General features: G+C 43.3%; 1 protein-coding gene across 1 annotated transcript in view; it reads left to right on the top strand.

Annotated features, from left to right (window-relative positions):
* The window catches only part of CENPK (centromere protein K), a 58956-nt gene that overhangs the window by 39408 nt on the left and 3238 nt on the right, over positions 1-16310 (top strand). The window contains exons 7-10 of the mRNA XM_066602798.1: positions 8233-8315; positions 13265-13363; positions 13886-14021; positions 14162-14215. Of these exons, the coding sequence (XP_066458895.1) occupies positions 8233-8315; positions 13265-13363; positions 13886-14021; positions 14162-14215 (372 nt within the window). The remainder of the gene's footprint in view (positions 1-8232; positions 8316-13264; positions 13364-13885; positions 14022-14161; positions 14216-16310) is intronic.

Here is a 16310-nt window from a genome sequence, read left to right as displayed (position 1 = left end):
TGTGACGGGGGCGGAGCTACGCGATGACGCATACAAGGGGCGGAGCCAAAACGCCGCTGCTGCCGAGCCGAAGGGAGAAGACCCATCTGCGCAAGCGCGTCTAAAAAAGCAAGAAGACACCAAAATTAGACGGAGCCATGGAGACGGGGACGCCAGCAACGGAGCAGGTAAGTGAATAACTTCTGTATGGCTCATATTTAATGCACGATGTATATTACAAAGTGCATTAATATGGCCATACAGAAGTACTTAACCCCACTTGCTTTCGCGAGACAACCCCTTTAAAGCATGCAAATTTGATTTGCGGACCTTTTGGTCCATAAAACAAGTCGCTGCATACTCCATTTCAGTGTGGATCCCGCACGGACAGCTTCCATTGAAGTCAATGAAAGCCGCCCAAATCGTGGCTCGCTCGCAGCTGACACTGCGGATGAGCCTCAGATCCCGCGGGGGAGCAGTAGTTTAAAAAAAACAAAAACCTCCTACTGCGCATGTGCACCAGCCAGCGCGCCCGCACAACTCCGCCGTGAAGAAGAAAGAAAATCCGGTCAGGATGTAGAAGACCCGCACAGGATCCTCACAAGTAAAATAGTCTCCTTGGCCGTGGGCATGGTAGGATTCACTGTGGGATTCTGCATGCAGAATCCGACCCGCCCGTGGACATGCGGCCTTATATGAGAAACAGTCTTCCAAAGTCTTCACCATGGTAGATCCTCTCCTATAGGTGGTTAAAGAGACGCTATATGTGAAAGACCATAATTCCTCTTCCCCCCCACAGACTACTTCTCCGTTCTAAGTCTAAGACGTGCTCATAAGACATTCCCCACTCATGTGGAATTTGAGGAAGATGTGTCCAAATAGTGGTCAGCTCCGGAAAAAGTGTTTCCTCAAGCTTAAGTGCCTAGAGTGATGTATCCGTTCCTTGAGGAATCAATCAGAAGTGGGCCTCCTCAACATCAATGGACTTTCCTGTGTCTCACTTATCTAAATGCACTGCCCTGCCCCTGGCAGATGCATCATCTTTTAAGGACCAGCACGATAGATGGCTGGAATCCTTTGCCCTTCCAGGCAACTGGGTCGGCCCTTCGCCCTCTCCCATTGTGTCAGCCTGGGTTAGCTGAGCCATATCCAAATGGGTGAAACAACTACGCTGAGGCATCCCATCTGGTGCCCCCCAGAAGAGTTAGCTAAGATTGCTCTTCAGCTCTCTCAGGCAGACAGTCCTTCTCTCTGGAGGCCTTTGTGGATGCTGCCAGGCTTCTAGTGCTTTCCGTGGCAAATTGCCGCACCTTATGGCTAAAGTATCTGCATATGTCACCTCCAAAAGGTCTCTAACCAGCCTTCCCTTCTCTATCAAAAGTCTCTTTGGCAGCTGCCTGGACGAAATTATTTCAGAAGCTTATTTTTGTTCCTTTCACCGCTCCAGCCCACAGCCTTTAGAGCCATGTCCATTCCCTCAGGAAAACAAACAGCACCCATTCTCCAAACCACACCCTTCCTGGAGTCCCTGTCCACAAGCGACCAAGCCCTCAGCAAAGTCCTCCTTGTCATGAAGGGTGGTAGGGCCGTCTCCTGTTTTTCAGGGACGGATGGTAATTCATGTTCAAGATTCTTAAGGGCACAAGATCGTCTTTGCGGTATTATATATATTTTCGTTCTGCTTCCCTCAAAATGTTTTTTTGCTTCTTTCCCACCATCCAAAGTGGCTATATGCTCCCAGTACTTTCAAACTATTCAAGATTTACTCAATCAAAGCGTCCTTCCCTCTCACACATTTCACAGTTTTTTACTCCAGTCTTTTTGCCATTCCCCAAAACGATGTTTTTGTTCACCCAGTCCTAGATCCAAAACTTTTGAATCTCTACATCAAGGTATGTCATTTTCTTATGGAATCCATCAGAGCAGTGATTACAGTCCACTTAAATTTCCAATTTGTCGCACTGCCATTTAGCCTAGCAATAACTCCTTGAATGTTCACAAAGGTCCTATCAGCTGTAGTAACGATTCTCGATCCCCCGGATGATCGTGGCGGTCCCTTATCTGCACGACATGCTGATCAAGGCTCTGTCCCTCAGGGCCAACTTGGAGAGCCTCACAATAGCGCTGAACACTCCCAGTCATTTCGGGTGGATCATCAGTCATCCGAAGTCTAACTTGGCCCTGTCAAATCAGCTCTTGGCCTATTATTTGACATGGTTCAGATGAAGGTACAACTTCCAGGGGACGGGTCGTTTTTTTCAGCAATGCGTCCGCTTTCTGTGATCACGTACTCCCTTTTGTATCCGCCAGGGCATGTTGGTGCTGGGACTAATGGTAGCCTTTTTGACCTGGTCCCACACGTGCAATTCCACACTTGCCCCTGGAACAGGTTGCGCAAGTTCCTGCATCAGCCCTTGATCCTCCCTCAGTGATCCTTTATTCCCTCTTTGGTGTCTAATTTCACCCAATCTGCAGTGTGTATATTTCTTCATAGAGTGGCACGCTGCCCTCCTTACCATCTTCGCTCAGCTCCTCACCAATATTTCTAGCCCACCACTAGGGACCGCATTTGGAAGTCTTTGTAGTGTCCCCTCAATGATACAGCCGAGGAAACAGAATTTTATTCTTACCGTAAAATGCTTTTCTCGAATGTTTGTTGGGTGGGTGAATGGGTGGGGGGGGGGACTTGACACAACACCCACCATTGTTTCGGCGGAATCCGTTGTTTCTCTATTCTAAGATTCCCCCCTTTACTACTTTTGTTTACTTGTATATCTACTCAATATTCAGTTAGCCTTTGGGCTTTTCCTGCCCTACTGTTTCTGTACAAACTGATTTAGCTGAGTGACTACAGGAGGGGTATAGCTAGTAGGAGAATTTACCTCTTCCTTTGGTTAGTGTCCACTTCCTAATGGTGATGGCGAATTCGATAAAAGAGAACAAGAGTGGCCTGGACCTCTTTCTTGAGTGTTACAATATTCCATGTTACAATCACTGATTACTTAGGAACGGTCAGAGATCTAGGGATTATTCAGCTAGATTTGAAGTCGGGAGGGAATTTTTTCAGTAAAATTAGGAAAATTGGCTTCAACCTCATAGGGGTTTTGCCTTCCTCTGGATCGACCTTGCAGTAAAATTGACTAAACTAGGACATATGTCCTTTAGTTCAACCTAACATACTATCTTAAGGCTTTCCTTACACACACTTTCTGGTGGTATTTTTTTCAAAGCCATATATTTTTTTTTCTATAGGTGCTTTTTGGGTGATGTATTTTTATTTTTTTAATTCACACATTTTTAAAATACATCTTATGGGTTTTTTTGAGCCTCCTAGAGAAATGTATTCAAATGGCAGTAACCAAGTCAATCCCACACCCTGCGGCAACAGTAAAAATAGACCACTGTCACAGAAAAACACAGTAAACAGTCACACTAGTAGAAAGAAAAAAAAAAGAATAATAAAATCCACAAAAAATGTAGTGTTGGTAGTGAGTGTCACAATTCTGTTTTGACTTTCAGCTAATGTCTGGCTTATTTTTGCCAAGTAAAAAGTCAACCAAAATAACTTTAGAAAAGCTACAGTTTCTACTATGGGGGAGATTTGATGGTCTTTTTTGCTCACAGCAACCAATCACAGCACAGCTTTCATTTTACACAGCAGTAAAAGAAAGCTATTTCATAAATCGCCTCATTTACCAAAGTTGTCTACAATAAAATCTGTCTTTGTTGCCTATAGTAACCAATCATAATGCAGCTGTCATTTCTTATACTGCTGTGGTAAAATGAAAGCTGTGCTGTGATTGGTTGCTGCGGGCAAGAAAGACTCTTTTGAATAATGAAGCCCTAAAACAGACAAGTCAGGAGAGCTAATTGCTTTCTTTTCATTTATGTGCATTTTTGTCATTTACAGATTAGTCCCTTAAGAAATCTTGAATAAATTGACAACTGGGCTTTACTATTTCCTTTGTCAAGTAGGGGCTGTCCCTTCACAGTCTGATTCTGCTCAATCATTGCTGCCCACAAAGGGTGTTTGTTACACTAGATACATGTCAGGGAATGTTCTATACATTAATGATGTAATATTAATGCCTAATCATTTTAATGGCTCATAATAAGAGTGAATTCTTACTTTTTCTCTATCAATTGGCCGTCTGGATTCTGTCTCTTTGCTACATATTAACCTTCCGATGATTGGACACTTCCATGCTTAGCGTATGGCACAAACTTGGTTGGTGAGCTGGATTTTCTACTTTTTTTTAATATTTTCTATGTTGGAACACCCCCTACTAACAAGTAAGATGGTAGCACCCAGTTGTCATTTTCCTAATTCATTTTCAGGAGGAATAACAGGAACAGAGATCTAATGGCACATGAACAAGTAGCAAAATTAGTCCGCCTGCAGACCGCCAGGTCGGTCCTGGCTGCCAGAATTCTCGCAGCGGGACCCAACCCGAGCCCCTGCAGAGAGCAGCGCGTCACTCACCTGCTCCTGCGGCTCCGAATCTTTCATGTGTTGGCTGCCGGGCAGCCAGCGCAGGTGCAGACCAGGGCCGGCAGCCGGGGAGTGACATTTCTGTGCAGAGCTCAAGCATCCCGCGAGTTGTTTTCTGCGCGTGATTTCGCGCAGACAAATCGCGGCCGTCTGCATAGGATCGCATATTGTAATGCAATCCTATGCAGGCGTGTACGGACGGGAAATCCTGCCGCGGAATTTCCGCCGGTGTCCAGGGGGCCTTACTGTGGGTTTTTTGATGCGGGAAAATTCTCATCAAAGATCCGCAGCAAACTTCAACTGAAAAGGTGCGGATTTAAACAAAGATTATGGTTCAGATCCACAACAAAATCCACTAGATGTGACGTATCCTTAGAAAAGGTGTTTTTTTTAAATTCTGGATAAAGGGATTGTGCCAAGATCTAGGAATCAGTGAGGGTCCAACCTCTGGGACTCCCATCAATCATGAGAACAGTGATTGCTTTCCCCCGTGTGAATTAAACAGCAGCCGATTATGTGCACTGCTGCTCCATTCTTTTTAGTGGGACTGCCGGAGATACCGGTAGTTTTTAAACTTTTCAGAGCTTTTGAACTCTGTTTCTACAGCAGTCCCATGGAAATTAATGGAGCAGTAGCACGCATGCTCTATTGCAAGCAGCATTCATTTAGGAACCTTCTGGACCACCGTTGTCATAACAAGTCAAAGTTCCAGTGGTGGGACCCTCACCGATCAGATAACCATTTAGTTATTCCTTATCCTATCCCCTTCGATGCTGCTGCCTCTCTTCTGATAGTTGTAGACCGCCATCAGGCAAGTACACTGCACTTCCGCAATGTGCTATTTTTTTTTTGCCATTCGTGCGTTAGGCATCTACTCAGCATATAAATAGTTTTATTGAATGTTTTCTACTCCCTACTAGGAGAACAGGACAGATCAGCACTTGCAAGTAGGTTAGGGTTTTACCTCCAACGTCTAAGTTGTTCCTATGGAGGGGCAAGTAACTGCCAGACAAAACTGACATTGGCTTGAGGGAATCCACTTTAGCTAATTGTCTTTTTGACTTGGAGCTGAGCTTTGAGTCACAGGTGGGCTGTACTGGCATCTCCCTGCCCGCTGCATGAAGACTGCCAGCTCTCAGCCTATACACAAAAAGGGACAGAGCTGTCAGTCCTCATGCAGTAGGTGAGGAGAAGCCGCACAGCCCACCCTTGTGATTCGGAGATCCGTTCCAAGCCAAACGTCAAAGTACATTTATTTTGAAAGGCCACAGCGTTTCAGAATAAAATACTCACGGGGGCAGCAGGCATCCCTGTCCCGGTATATGCTGCCAGTGGTTCGGGCAGCATGAACATGATGACAGAATCCCTTTAAAGAAATCCTTTTCCTAATTGGAATCTTAGCCGTAGATTCTGCTGGAGATGAAAGGTGATTTCTCTGCAGCGATTCCTCGCTCTGTTAATACATCTGGGCTGGGATTGCTCGAGGCTGGTCAGACCTTGGTTTGACCGGTCTCTGGAGTCGATCCAGTGTCATGAGTCATTACCTCTTAGAGTCCTGACATCCTTAATGGGTCTCACCACATCAAACTTAAAAGCCGTATTACCGGCCGTCCCAAAAATAGAGCAATAACTAGGTGGCTCCTGACGTCATTCAGAATTCCTATTGTATGGATAATTGGCCATTTTTCCTTTTGGTTTATGTACTGCTGACAGACGTCGCCATCTCCATGGTGAGTTTATACCGCGCACGAGTTAGAGGGGAAAAGTTGATTACATTTAATTAAACAAAATGGACAAATTACTTTCATGAGTTTTTCCAATATGTTCTGTTCAATTTCCATCCACGCCACCTTTTCCTATAGTTGACGGAGTTTTTGTGAGATTTGTGTATAACCTTTTATCTTCATCTTCCATTGCTAAATGTTGGCATACGTCGGGGTACAAGGTGCAGTGTTAACCCCTTCATGACTGGAGGCTCTATATATTAGAAGATGGGAATGCATTTAAAGGGCAGGTACACGTCTGCGACCAATTTGGCTGGTTTCTCATTAAATTTAGTGTATTTAGCTGGTTCCTTCATGGTTTCCATCCTCCGTGCAGAAAACTGTATGTGGATGGAAGCCAGGACGGAACCTTGATGGCACCATAAAGGTGACTTTGAGACAGAGAACTCTTTGGTTTCCATCTCACAAACAGCCTTATAGTGTAAATAGCTTTACATTTGTCGCACCCTTCAATTGGGTAACATATAAGTGCTGTGTGAAGTTTTAGACCCCTACTGCCTTGGGGTCTCTCTGGCATACATCCAGTGGAAAGGTAACGCACCACAGATTTCGGATTAGATGCAAGTAAAACTGGTATTTACTTTATTGATTTCATCCGGTTTCAATGGTGTATATATTACAGGCAATGTGTAAAAACAGGCATTGTATAGAATACCAAGGTCAAGGTTTCCCAACCTTTTCAGCCTTGGGGCACACCTAGGAAAAGGTTTTATCACAGGGCACCCCTACCAAAGAGGGGGTAAGGACAGGCAGCGTGGCTATGCACGTAGCTTATCACGGTGCATTATTTTATCTCTGTTATTCCCGTGGCCCACTATAGTAATAGTACCCCCTCTCAGAGGGCCCAGTAGTAATAATGACCCTCCTTTTATGCCCTCATCAGGAATAATGCTCCCTTATATTGCCCAGTCATTAAAAATGCTCCATCCTATTGTTGCCATCATTAATAATACCCCCCTTGTTGCCACATTATTAAAAATATTGCCCCGTGTTGCCCCATCATTAATAATGTTGCCCTTTGTACCCCTTGTCCGTAATGATCTGCTAATGACAATGATATACTTCCCTAGGCAATGTACAGAATTCTTAGGCATTATACAGAACAAGAAGTACTCTGCCGTCTGGACTGTCTGTCAGCATAAGTGCAGTACAGGAACAAGACAGCAGGGGGCTCAGGATGTCTGTTAGTGGTAACTGACTGCGGGACTGGTAGTAGTGCACATTGGAGGAGGATGAGGGTGGCATATTTTGAAGACGATGATGGGGGTTGATTGTGGGACATTGGAAGAAGATAATGGGGGTGATGGAGCGAAGGGTAGAATGATATCTTTTGGTGTGGGAAAAAAAATGGGATGCCCGGGGGTAATTAGGGGTCCAGGCCACTGCTGTCAGTAATATTTTATACTTTGCCAGTTCACCTTTTGGCATTGCTTAAAATGCCCAGTAACGGTGGGAAATATTCATCATTTCATAATTTGACTCATTCTATAGATTGCCTGCGCAAGTTGTAGAAACGTTTCGGATGATTGTCCTTCAGACTTGCAAAATAGGTACTTGCATCCAGCCAATGGGTGGTTAGGGGACTCCAAGTGACTCCTATTCCAAAATGAACCAATAGAAGTAGTTTGCCAGGTGTGGAGAAGGAGAAAGCCATCATAGATCATACTCCAAAAAGTTGCTACAACTTATATACATCTTTGAAACCCTGATGAAGTAAATAAAGTAATACCAGATTCACTTGCATCTAATCCTAAATCTCCTTTCTACTGGATGTATTCACCCCTGTGGTGTCGTCCTGGTTCCGTCCTGGTTTACGTCCCCATATAGTTTCTGCATAGAAAACTGAAATCGGAATGGATTCGGCGCTGGATTCACTAGATCTAATGTGAAAGCAGCCTTACTTTGTTATTGCTTCAACTATGTTCTATACATATAATGTACTAAGTTACTGTTTATAACTGTCTTCTCTTTTCATAGTTGCAAATTGTCAGTCGAGAACTTGAGCTGTTGCTCTCCACAGTTCGGGCTGAAAACAAGCAACTCAAGAATGATTTGGAAAAGTGCGTGTTCTGTACCCTGGAAATTCGGAGAAAATGAGAAATGTTTGGTATTTCCCTGTAGAAGTGTACAATGTGTTGGAGGCCCCTCTAGCAGTGAGGCTCTCCTGAGAAAACCACTCATCTGTGTGGCTCCCAGTAGCCTCATCTGATGTATTGGTTCTCCTTCAAGATAAATTCTCACTTCTGCAAAGTGTTGTGCACATATGGTTAACATACTTCGAACATGGAGCCCGTGCATGTTCCTTTTGGCACAGACAGGCATGCAGATGAGCCGGGATAAGGCTTCAGTTACATCACAAGTACAATTCTCCTTGTATGTGAAAGTTTTAATTATAGACAAGTATTGCCACATTTTGGTTGATGGCAAAATTTGCACAATATTTTGCTTTCTCCATTGTTTGTTGACTAATGTTATACTCCGCTCATTCACTCCCTATCTCAATACACTGAATACAATTTGCTGATAAATTGCTGAATTGAGCATAGTATGTGCTCCCCAGTTACAGCGCAGTATAAGTAGTGCCACAGTTCCTGAGATCACTTTTTGACATATGAAGTACAGTGCTGTGCAAAAGTCAGAGACCACCCTCTTTGAATGGTATACACACTTTTGGAGAGCATTAATTTTTTTTTTTACTTGAATGCATGTATTCTAGGCTGACAATCATTTTTGCAATTGGGTTTAATAGAAAAAAAATCGATTTTTGTCTTCTGCAGTTTTGACATATCACTATATACAGAAACTGCAGTCTAAGCCTCTATAGAAAATCTGTCAGTGAAGCTAGACTGATGGCTTGGTTTTCCTCTCCTCTCTCTATGGCCACAACAAACTTTTTATTTTTGTTGTTGTCTTAAATTATCTGATATACGCGTAATACCGGTATGTAGGAAACACAAGATAAGGTCTAAAAACCAAGCCGTTAGTGCAGCCTCACTGACAGATCTACTATTCAGACTTAAAGGGGTTGTCCCGCGGCAGCAAGTGGGTCTATACACTTCTGTATGGCCATATTAATGCACTTTGTAATGTACATTGTGCATTAATTATGAGCCATACAGAAGTTATAAGAAATAATTCACTTACCTGCTCCGTTGCTAGCGTCCTCGTTTCCATGGAGCCGTCTAATTTTCAGCGTCTAAGCTCCAAATTAGACGCGCTTGCGCAGTCCGGGTCTTCTTCTTTTCTCAATGGGGCTCCGTGTAGCTCCGCCCCGTCACGTGCCGATTCCAGCCAATCAGGAGGCTGGAATAGGCAATGGACCGCACAGAAGCCCTGCGGTCCACCGAGGGAGAAGATCCCGGCGGCCATCTTCAGCAGGTAAGTAAGAAGTCACCGGAGCGCGGGGATTCAGGTAAGCGCTGTCCGGTGTTCTTGTTTAACCCCTGCATCGGGGTTGGCTCACGCCGAACGGGGGGGGGGGGGGGGTGTTTGAAAAAAAAAAAAAAACCCGTTTCGGCGCGGGACAACCCCTTTAAGCCCCTTTTACAGGGAACAACTGTCGGACGCTGAAGCACCCAATAGCCATCCAACCTATGATCACTTCTGTGCTTTCAGTGAATGGAGGCTGGGTGGGCTAGAGATCGTTCCAGCCTGCCCACCAACATTCACAGTAAACAGGCAGTAGTTCATAGGTGAAGGACTGCCTGTTTATACAGGCAAATGCAGTGGCAGACCAGCGATCATTTTATGGTCTGCATGAAAGATCTGATCAGCTTTTCACTGCATGCGTTTACACCGCACAATTGTCATGCAACGCTCGATCTAACGAGTGGTTTGCACAATAATCATGCCTTGTAAAAGGGCCTTTAGAGTATCCATTTACAGGGATATGTAGAAGCTACTGAAGACAAACGGTGCAAGATTTTTAATTAAAGCTTATTGCAAAAATAAGTGTCAGCTCAAAATATTTGCATTTAAGTGAGAAAAAAAAATTGCACCCAAAGGTGTCCATAGTCTTAACGATTTCTTAGTGCCACCCCATTCTGCGTGAACCTGGCTCCAGCAGTGATGTGTGACCACTGCAGCTAGTCACTGGCCACAACAGTGACCCTGATGGTGTCCGCTGCAGCCAGTGATCAGTAAGGCCCGTATTGCTCCTTTTGTTATTTTATAGCATTGTAACGTTTTGGGGAAAAATGTCATGGAACTGGACAACCCCTGTAATTAGTCATTCACATTAGATAGCCACTGTTAGATGGTGGCCAAGCAAGGTGGGAGTTAGGAGGTGTCAGAAACCTCCAGTAGCAGCTTATCTCCTTGGATGACAAAGAATTGGGCACATTGAAAGACAGTACACCTAATCCTTTCCTTTGTCTTCCCTATGGGGAATGAATTATGATGCAACGTCCAACAATGTTGGCAAGTTTGACCAACATTCGTACAGTGAAAGAAGATTTAGAAGTTTGGATACATGTTTTCTTTCTTCTCACGATCCAAGTAATCCCAAACACATTCGATGATGTAATCAGCCCACTATTCTGTGAACACCAGCAGCTTCTTGGTTTAGTACATGTTCACTTCACAGCATGGGGTCGTTAGCCTGCCTCTTGCACAGAAGGATATTGCAAGATATATTATGTGTCTGTACTTAACACCCTTCATGGTGCCTTAAATCAGGAACACATCACCAACTCCAGATGTTGTATGCCCCCAAAGTGATCTTCCACCATGCTGGACTCTTACATGTAGACCTGATATCAGGAGTCTTTCATCACTTCGGTGACATACTTGCATCTTGACGAGCGGCGGGCAAACAGAAGCACTTGGAACTTTATTTTCTCCTACGCCAAAAGATAAAATTTGCGCAAACAAGTTATCTGTGACTAATTTCCACAGTTTTAGTGGGATGGAGTCACATTCCCTCTTTATCTTTTTTTTATTCATGTATTTTTTTTTACGTTCGGTTTGGGAAACTCTTTGCTTTTTCCACCTTTGGAAGGGGCGATTATTGACCAAATTATTGCTGGAAACAGCGAATTCAGGTGCTAGTCATCCCCTGCAGAGGCAGCCACTAGAGATGAGCGAGCATACTTGCTAAGGGCAATTTTTCGATCGAACATTGTCCTTAGCGAGTACCTGCCCGCTCGGAAGAAAAGGTTTGGCTGCCGGCGGGGAGAGCGGAGAGGAACGGAGGGGAGATCTCTCTTTCCCTCTCTCCCCTGCTCACTGTCGCAACTCACCTGTCACCAGCACCGGCAGCCCAACCTTTTCTTCCGAGTGGGCAGGTACTCACTAAAGACAATGCTCAATCGAGTAATTGTCCTTAGCGAGTATGCTTGCTCATCTCTAGCGGCCACCAATAGGACACTGTGCAAGAAATTGCTCACTTGTCGGAGTCACTTTGTTTTTAGCAGAGCTAAAAACCGAACGACTGTCGGCCCGTGTGAACAAGAGCCACTCAGTCTTTGAGTTACTCCTATTCACTGGCAATCACTTGAATGACTATCGCTACTGTGTAAAGCACAGGCTCAATAGTCGCTGGTACAGCTGTCAGGTTCTACCATGTAAAAGTACCTTTTGCTATATCCACATGGAGCGGGTTTGCAGCAGACTTTTTTCATTTAGTGTGCATTTTGACATAGATTTTGGTGTGGATTTCACCTTCTCATTTGAATAGGTGAAATCTTCAGCTCAGGTCAGTTTTAACAATGATTTAGCGTGACATTTTTCCGCAGCGTGTGAACACGTTTTTAAAGATGCTACTTTAAATGCTGCAAATTTTCCCTGCGTTAAATCTGTCCCGTGCAAAAGTGTCCGTAGGGTTTAATCCTGTTGTTCGACATTTGCTGCTGTTTTGTGAAAATGGGGGCTTAGGAGAAGATGGTCTGACTTTTGAATGGTACTGTATAGAATATATACACACACACACACACACACATCCAGGTAGAACTCTATAACTGCACACTATTACATAACGAGTGAACCCAACACAGTCCATATATATATATATATATATATATATATATATATATATATATATATATATATATATATATATATATATATATATATATATATATATATATAATATATATACACCTGTAGCTTCAGTGAGATTGTGTGTGTATGACCTGATGGGGGGGGGGGGGGGGGGGAACTGGTGCTGCACTCTAGGAAACCTGGAAGATACTGTAACGGTATGTTCATACAATGGAATCTGATACAGATTCCGCCTCTAAAAACTGCAGAAATTTGGGCTAAGCGGCATCTGCACACGGATTTAACCCTTTGAATAGGTAAAATCCATGTGCAGGATTTCTATAGATTTTAAATCTGCAGCAGAAAAATGCAGGTTGTCATTGAAATGAGCAGGACATGCATTTGGCATTCTTTTTGTTAAGGGAATCTGTGCCAAAATCTGCCATGTGAACATACCCAAAGTCATGTAGTATTAAAAAAAAAAAATGAGCTTGCACAACTGTTCCCATACTTCCTATAGGTACAGATTCCTACGAGTGTCCGACCACCTCTTTATTTATTTTTCCTCCCTTTAAATTAGTTTGTGGAGGTGTCAGACCACTCGTTATATAGGAGCTGTCACCTCTCCTTACAGGTTTGAGTAAATACTTGTATTCTCTGTAAGTGTGAGTTGTGCAGTTTCCTGAGTTACCCTTCCTGAAAATGTGTGAATAAAATGGCAACTGGTTGTTATCATTGCCCAAATCAATGGGGCATGTACCTACTCAATGTTGATGTTGTGTAATTAGTAGTGACTGTGGAGGGACAAACCCTAATGACAAGAAGAGTTGGCCCAGTTATCCATTCATACATTCCCAGGAGGGAGTCAAGAGGGACAGCACAACAACGTTCTTAGGAAAAATGCCCCAACATGGTTATTTCATACAAGTATTTTACTGAAACCGACCCGTCAAGAGAGCAGGAAGTGCGGAAACTGTGCTGACTATGAATATAAATTTGTTAAAATACATTTTTTTGGTGTTTTTCTTAGAGAACAACGCTCATTGACGGAACAGGAGGATGTACTGAAAATACTGAGAGACAAGCTTGAGGAAGTGAAGACCAGGAATGAAAATATTTCTGAGAAAAGGTACATTGTAAATATATGGCGCAGGTTTAACCCTTTGCAATCTAATTTTGTATTCAGGGTTTCCTAGGGGGCTTTCTCTTTCTGCCATTATACAATGGCGCCATCTGCTGGCTAGAGCCAGTACTGCGTATTGGGTCATGCTGAAGAGGCCCCCGACAACAGAGCGTCCAGTAATATACAGTTATAATACCCTGCCGGATGTCTTCCAACATCGGAGCTGTACAACCTTCAATCATAATGTCTTCAGACGTCAGACAGTGGATTGGAAAGGGTTAAGCTGAGGACCGAGCGCTGTATATTTACAACGTTTAGTCCTTAATGGGTTAATAAATGTGGCCACAAACTGAATGGAACAGTAAATTTGCCCCAGTTTTTTCTTTAAACCACAGAAGTGTGTGTGGGTGAAATGGTCTAAGTGTCATCAATCTAATGACATGATGGCCCTAAATCCACAATATGTAATACTCGTGTGGTCGTCCCTGAAGAATGGGTAGTCCTCATTATTTGTGGTCTTCTTCCCAGTGCATTTCAGGAACTGAAAAATAAACTTCAGAAATTGAAAGCCTATAGGAAAGAACTGCTAGCCACATTCGGACAGTTCCTGCAGGAGCAGTTTCCCCTCCCTGACGAACATGAAAGTAGTTTCAAGAAGAAAAAGGTATGGATGGGTGGAAAAAATAAAAAGCCAGGTCTGAAACATTCTAAAAGTTTCCGTTCTATGCTTCGCCAGTGAAGATCACAATGAAGCATGAGTTTGTATAGTTAATGTCAACTATGTCTCTTTACCCATCTCTTTAGGGTGTCTCTGAAGAGCCTCGTGTGGACTGGATACATATACATGTTATTATAGAGGTAAAGGCATATAGTTCATTGTATAAACTTTCCTTTCTACTTTCTACAATCGGACATACTGTTTTAAGTGTCGTTTCGTGTTGTCGATACAGTATTACTCAGGCTTCATTCTCACAGTGGTATGTGTTTTACCACATTGAGGATCAATACTGGGAAATTGGGGCAACGTAAGTGTTCTTATGCTAGATCTGATCCGTTTTATACACTCACATGTACTGTGACTGTCTCTAGTCCAGACTGCAGACTAATGCCGAGCTCTGACGGAATGATTATCGCTTAAAAATCCGTTTAAACAAGATGTTGCATGTGTGCAAACGAGCTAGTGATGTCGCTCTCTCATTCAAACAAGAATTGTCTTGTCTAAAAGGGCCATTAGTCTATATATTAAGATGACCTTAAGGGAGAGGACAACCCATTTCAAGAATGTACACTATCCTACCAAAAGTAATTGGACCCCTGAGCGAAAATCAAAGGTCGTATTTATTTACGTATGTTAATACTTAGTGAGGCCTCCTTCGGCCCTAATGATATTGGAACATTGGATACTCTCCATGGCATACTTTTTTTTACTAAAGTGGGATATACTTCAGCTGGTATTTCCCTTTATTCATCCTGCAAATGTCTGGTGAGTTCTCCCAAAGGAATTGGACGCTGTTCATATTTCCTGACCCAACGTTCCAGTTCATCCCAGAGATGTTCAGTAGGTATCAGGTCGGGACTCTGTACGGGCCAGTCCAATCATGGAACATTCAGGTGAAACAGTATTGGATTAGTAATGAGGCCCGTTGTCTTGTTGTTGACCCTTCCCAGGGTATTGCCAAATTATCAGCAGCACATTATAGTCTAAAATGTCAGGAAAAAAAATCACATCCGCATGCTAAAAAGCTGCTATGCCAGCGCCCGTGTATCCCCATGGGCGGCTTAATTTGCAGATCTCCCGTGCGGGTGCCCCTGCACGGGTTCCGCAAATCAAAACCACCCGTGTGAGCCTTATGGTATGTCACATGCTAGTAAGACACAATCTATTCCACTGATCGTGGGGTTCAAATACTTTTGGTAGCATAGTGTATTAGAGGGTCACTTCACCGCTAGTAAAATGTGAAAAGCTGACACTTAATTTTTATGCACAGCCCTTATAGGTCATAGAGCTAAAGGTTTACGTTACCTTCCAAAAAAAGGGGGTTAAAATATGTGGATATCCTAATAAAGTTATAGCCAAGACAAGTTGAAGTTTGCTATACTAATTCATACCGTCTCCCAAATTCTTAACAGGACACATATGTGTGCTCAAAGTGTTAAAGGGGTTGTTCCACGAAAATAACCAACTACCCAGTGGAAAACTAATAAGTATATAATTGGTGAGGGTCCGACTGCTGTAACCCTCACTGATCACAAGACCAGAGGTCCCATGTGTCCGCTTATGAATGAAGCACTGGTCACGCCTCTGCCCTACTGCTCCATTCAGTTCTATGGAACTGCTAGAGAAAAAGCAGGCAGTAGTATTTGGCTATCCCCAGCAGTCCCATAGAGATGAAGGGAGCAGTAGAACGCAGGTATAATCACCACCCCTTTCAAAAGAGAACACTCGGGCCCCCCATTAAGTTATTTTCATGGGACAACCTATTTGAATAGAGTTACATAATAAGAATAAAACATCCATTAACAGTACTTTGTGAATGGTTTCCATGTAAGAACAGTATTTTTCTTGTCCACTGCGTATAGTAAAATTGTATCAAAGATGTTATTTATTTAGTTGCTGAAAGTTGGAAATTTTTCTTTTTGCATTTTGTGAGCCCTGATTGGACAGAACCGAATATCATGTCATGTAAAGTGCTGCCTAATATGCATGCACTATATAAATAACGATGATTATTATTATATGCACATTGTAGAAGGGTTTTAATCCGTCACACTTCTTCCACATATAGTATGATGATCACATAGAATTTCGACTCCGGACATTTGTCTCAGTGGGTGGATCATTAAAAGATTTTGCTGCTTCATCATGGGCACAACGTTTGGGGTCACCGTGACATGGACTGAGCCAACAGTGGCTATTAATACAAGTCCATGTGATTCTTGTTATGATGTACAG

The sequence above is a fragment of the Eleutherodactylus coqui genome, chromosome 5 (assembly GCF_035609145.1).
Source record: "Eleutherodactylus coqui strain aEleCoq1 chromosome 5, aEleCoq1.hap1, whole genome shotgun sequence".
NCBI lineage: Eukaryota > Metazoa > Chordata > Amphibia > Anura > Eleutherodactylidae > Eleutherodactylus > Eleutherodactylus coqui.
The sequence above is the reverse complement of the archived record's forward strand: the minus strand, read 5'-3'. Positions and strand labels throughout refer to the sequence as shown.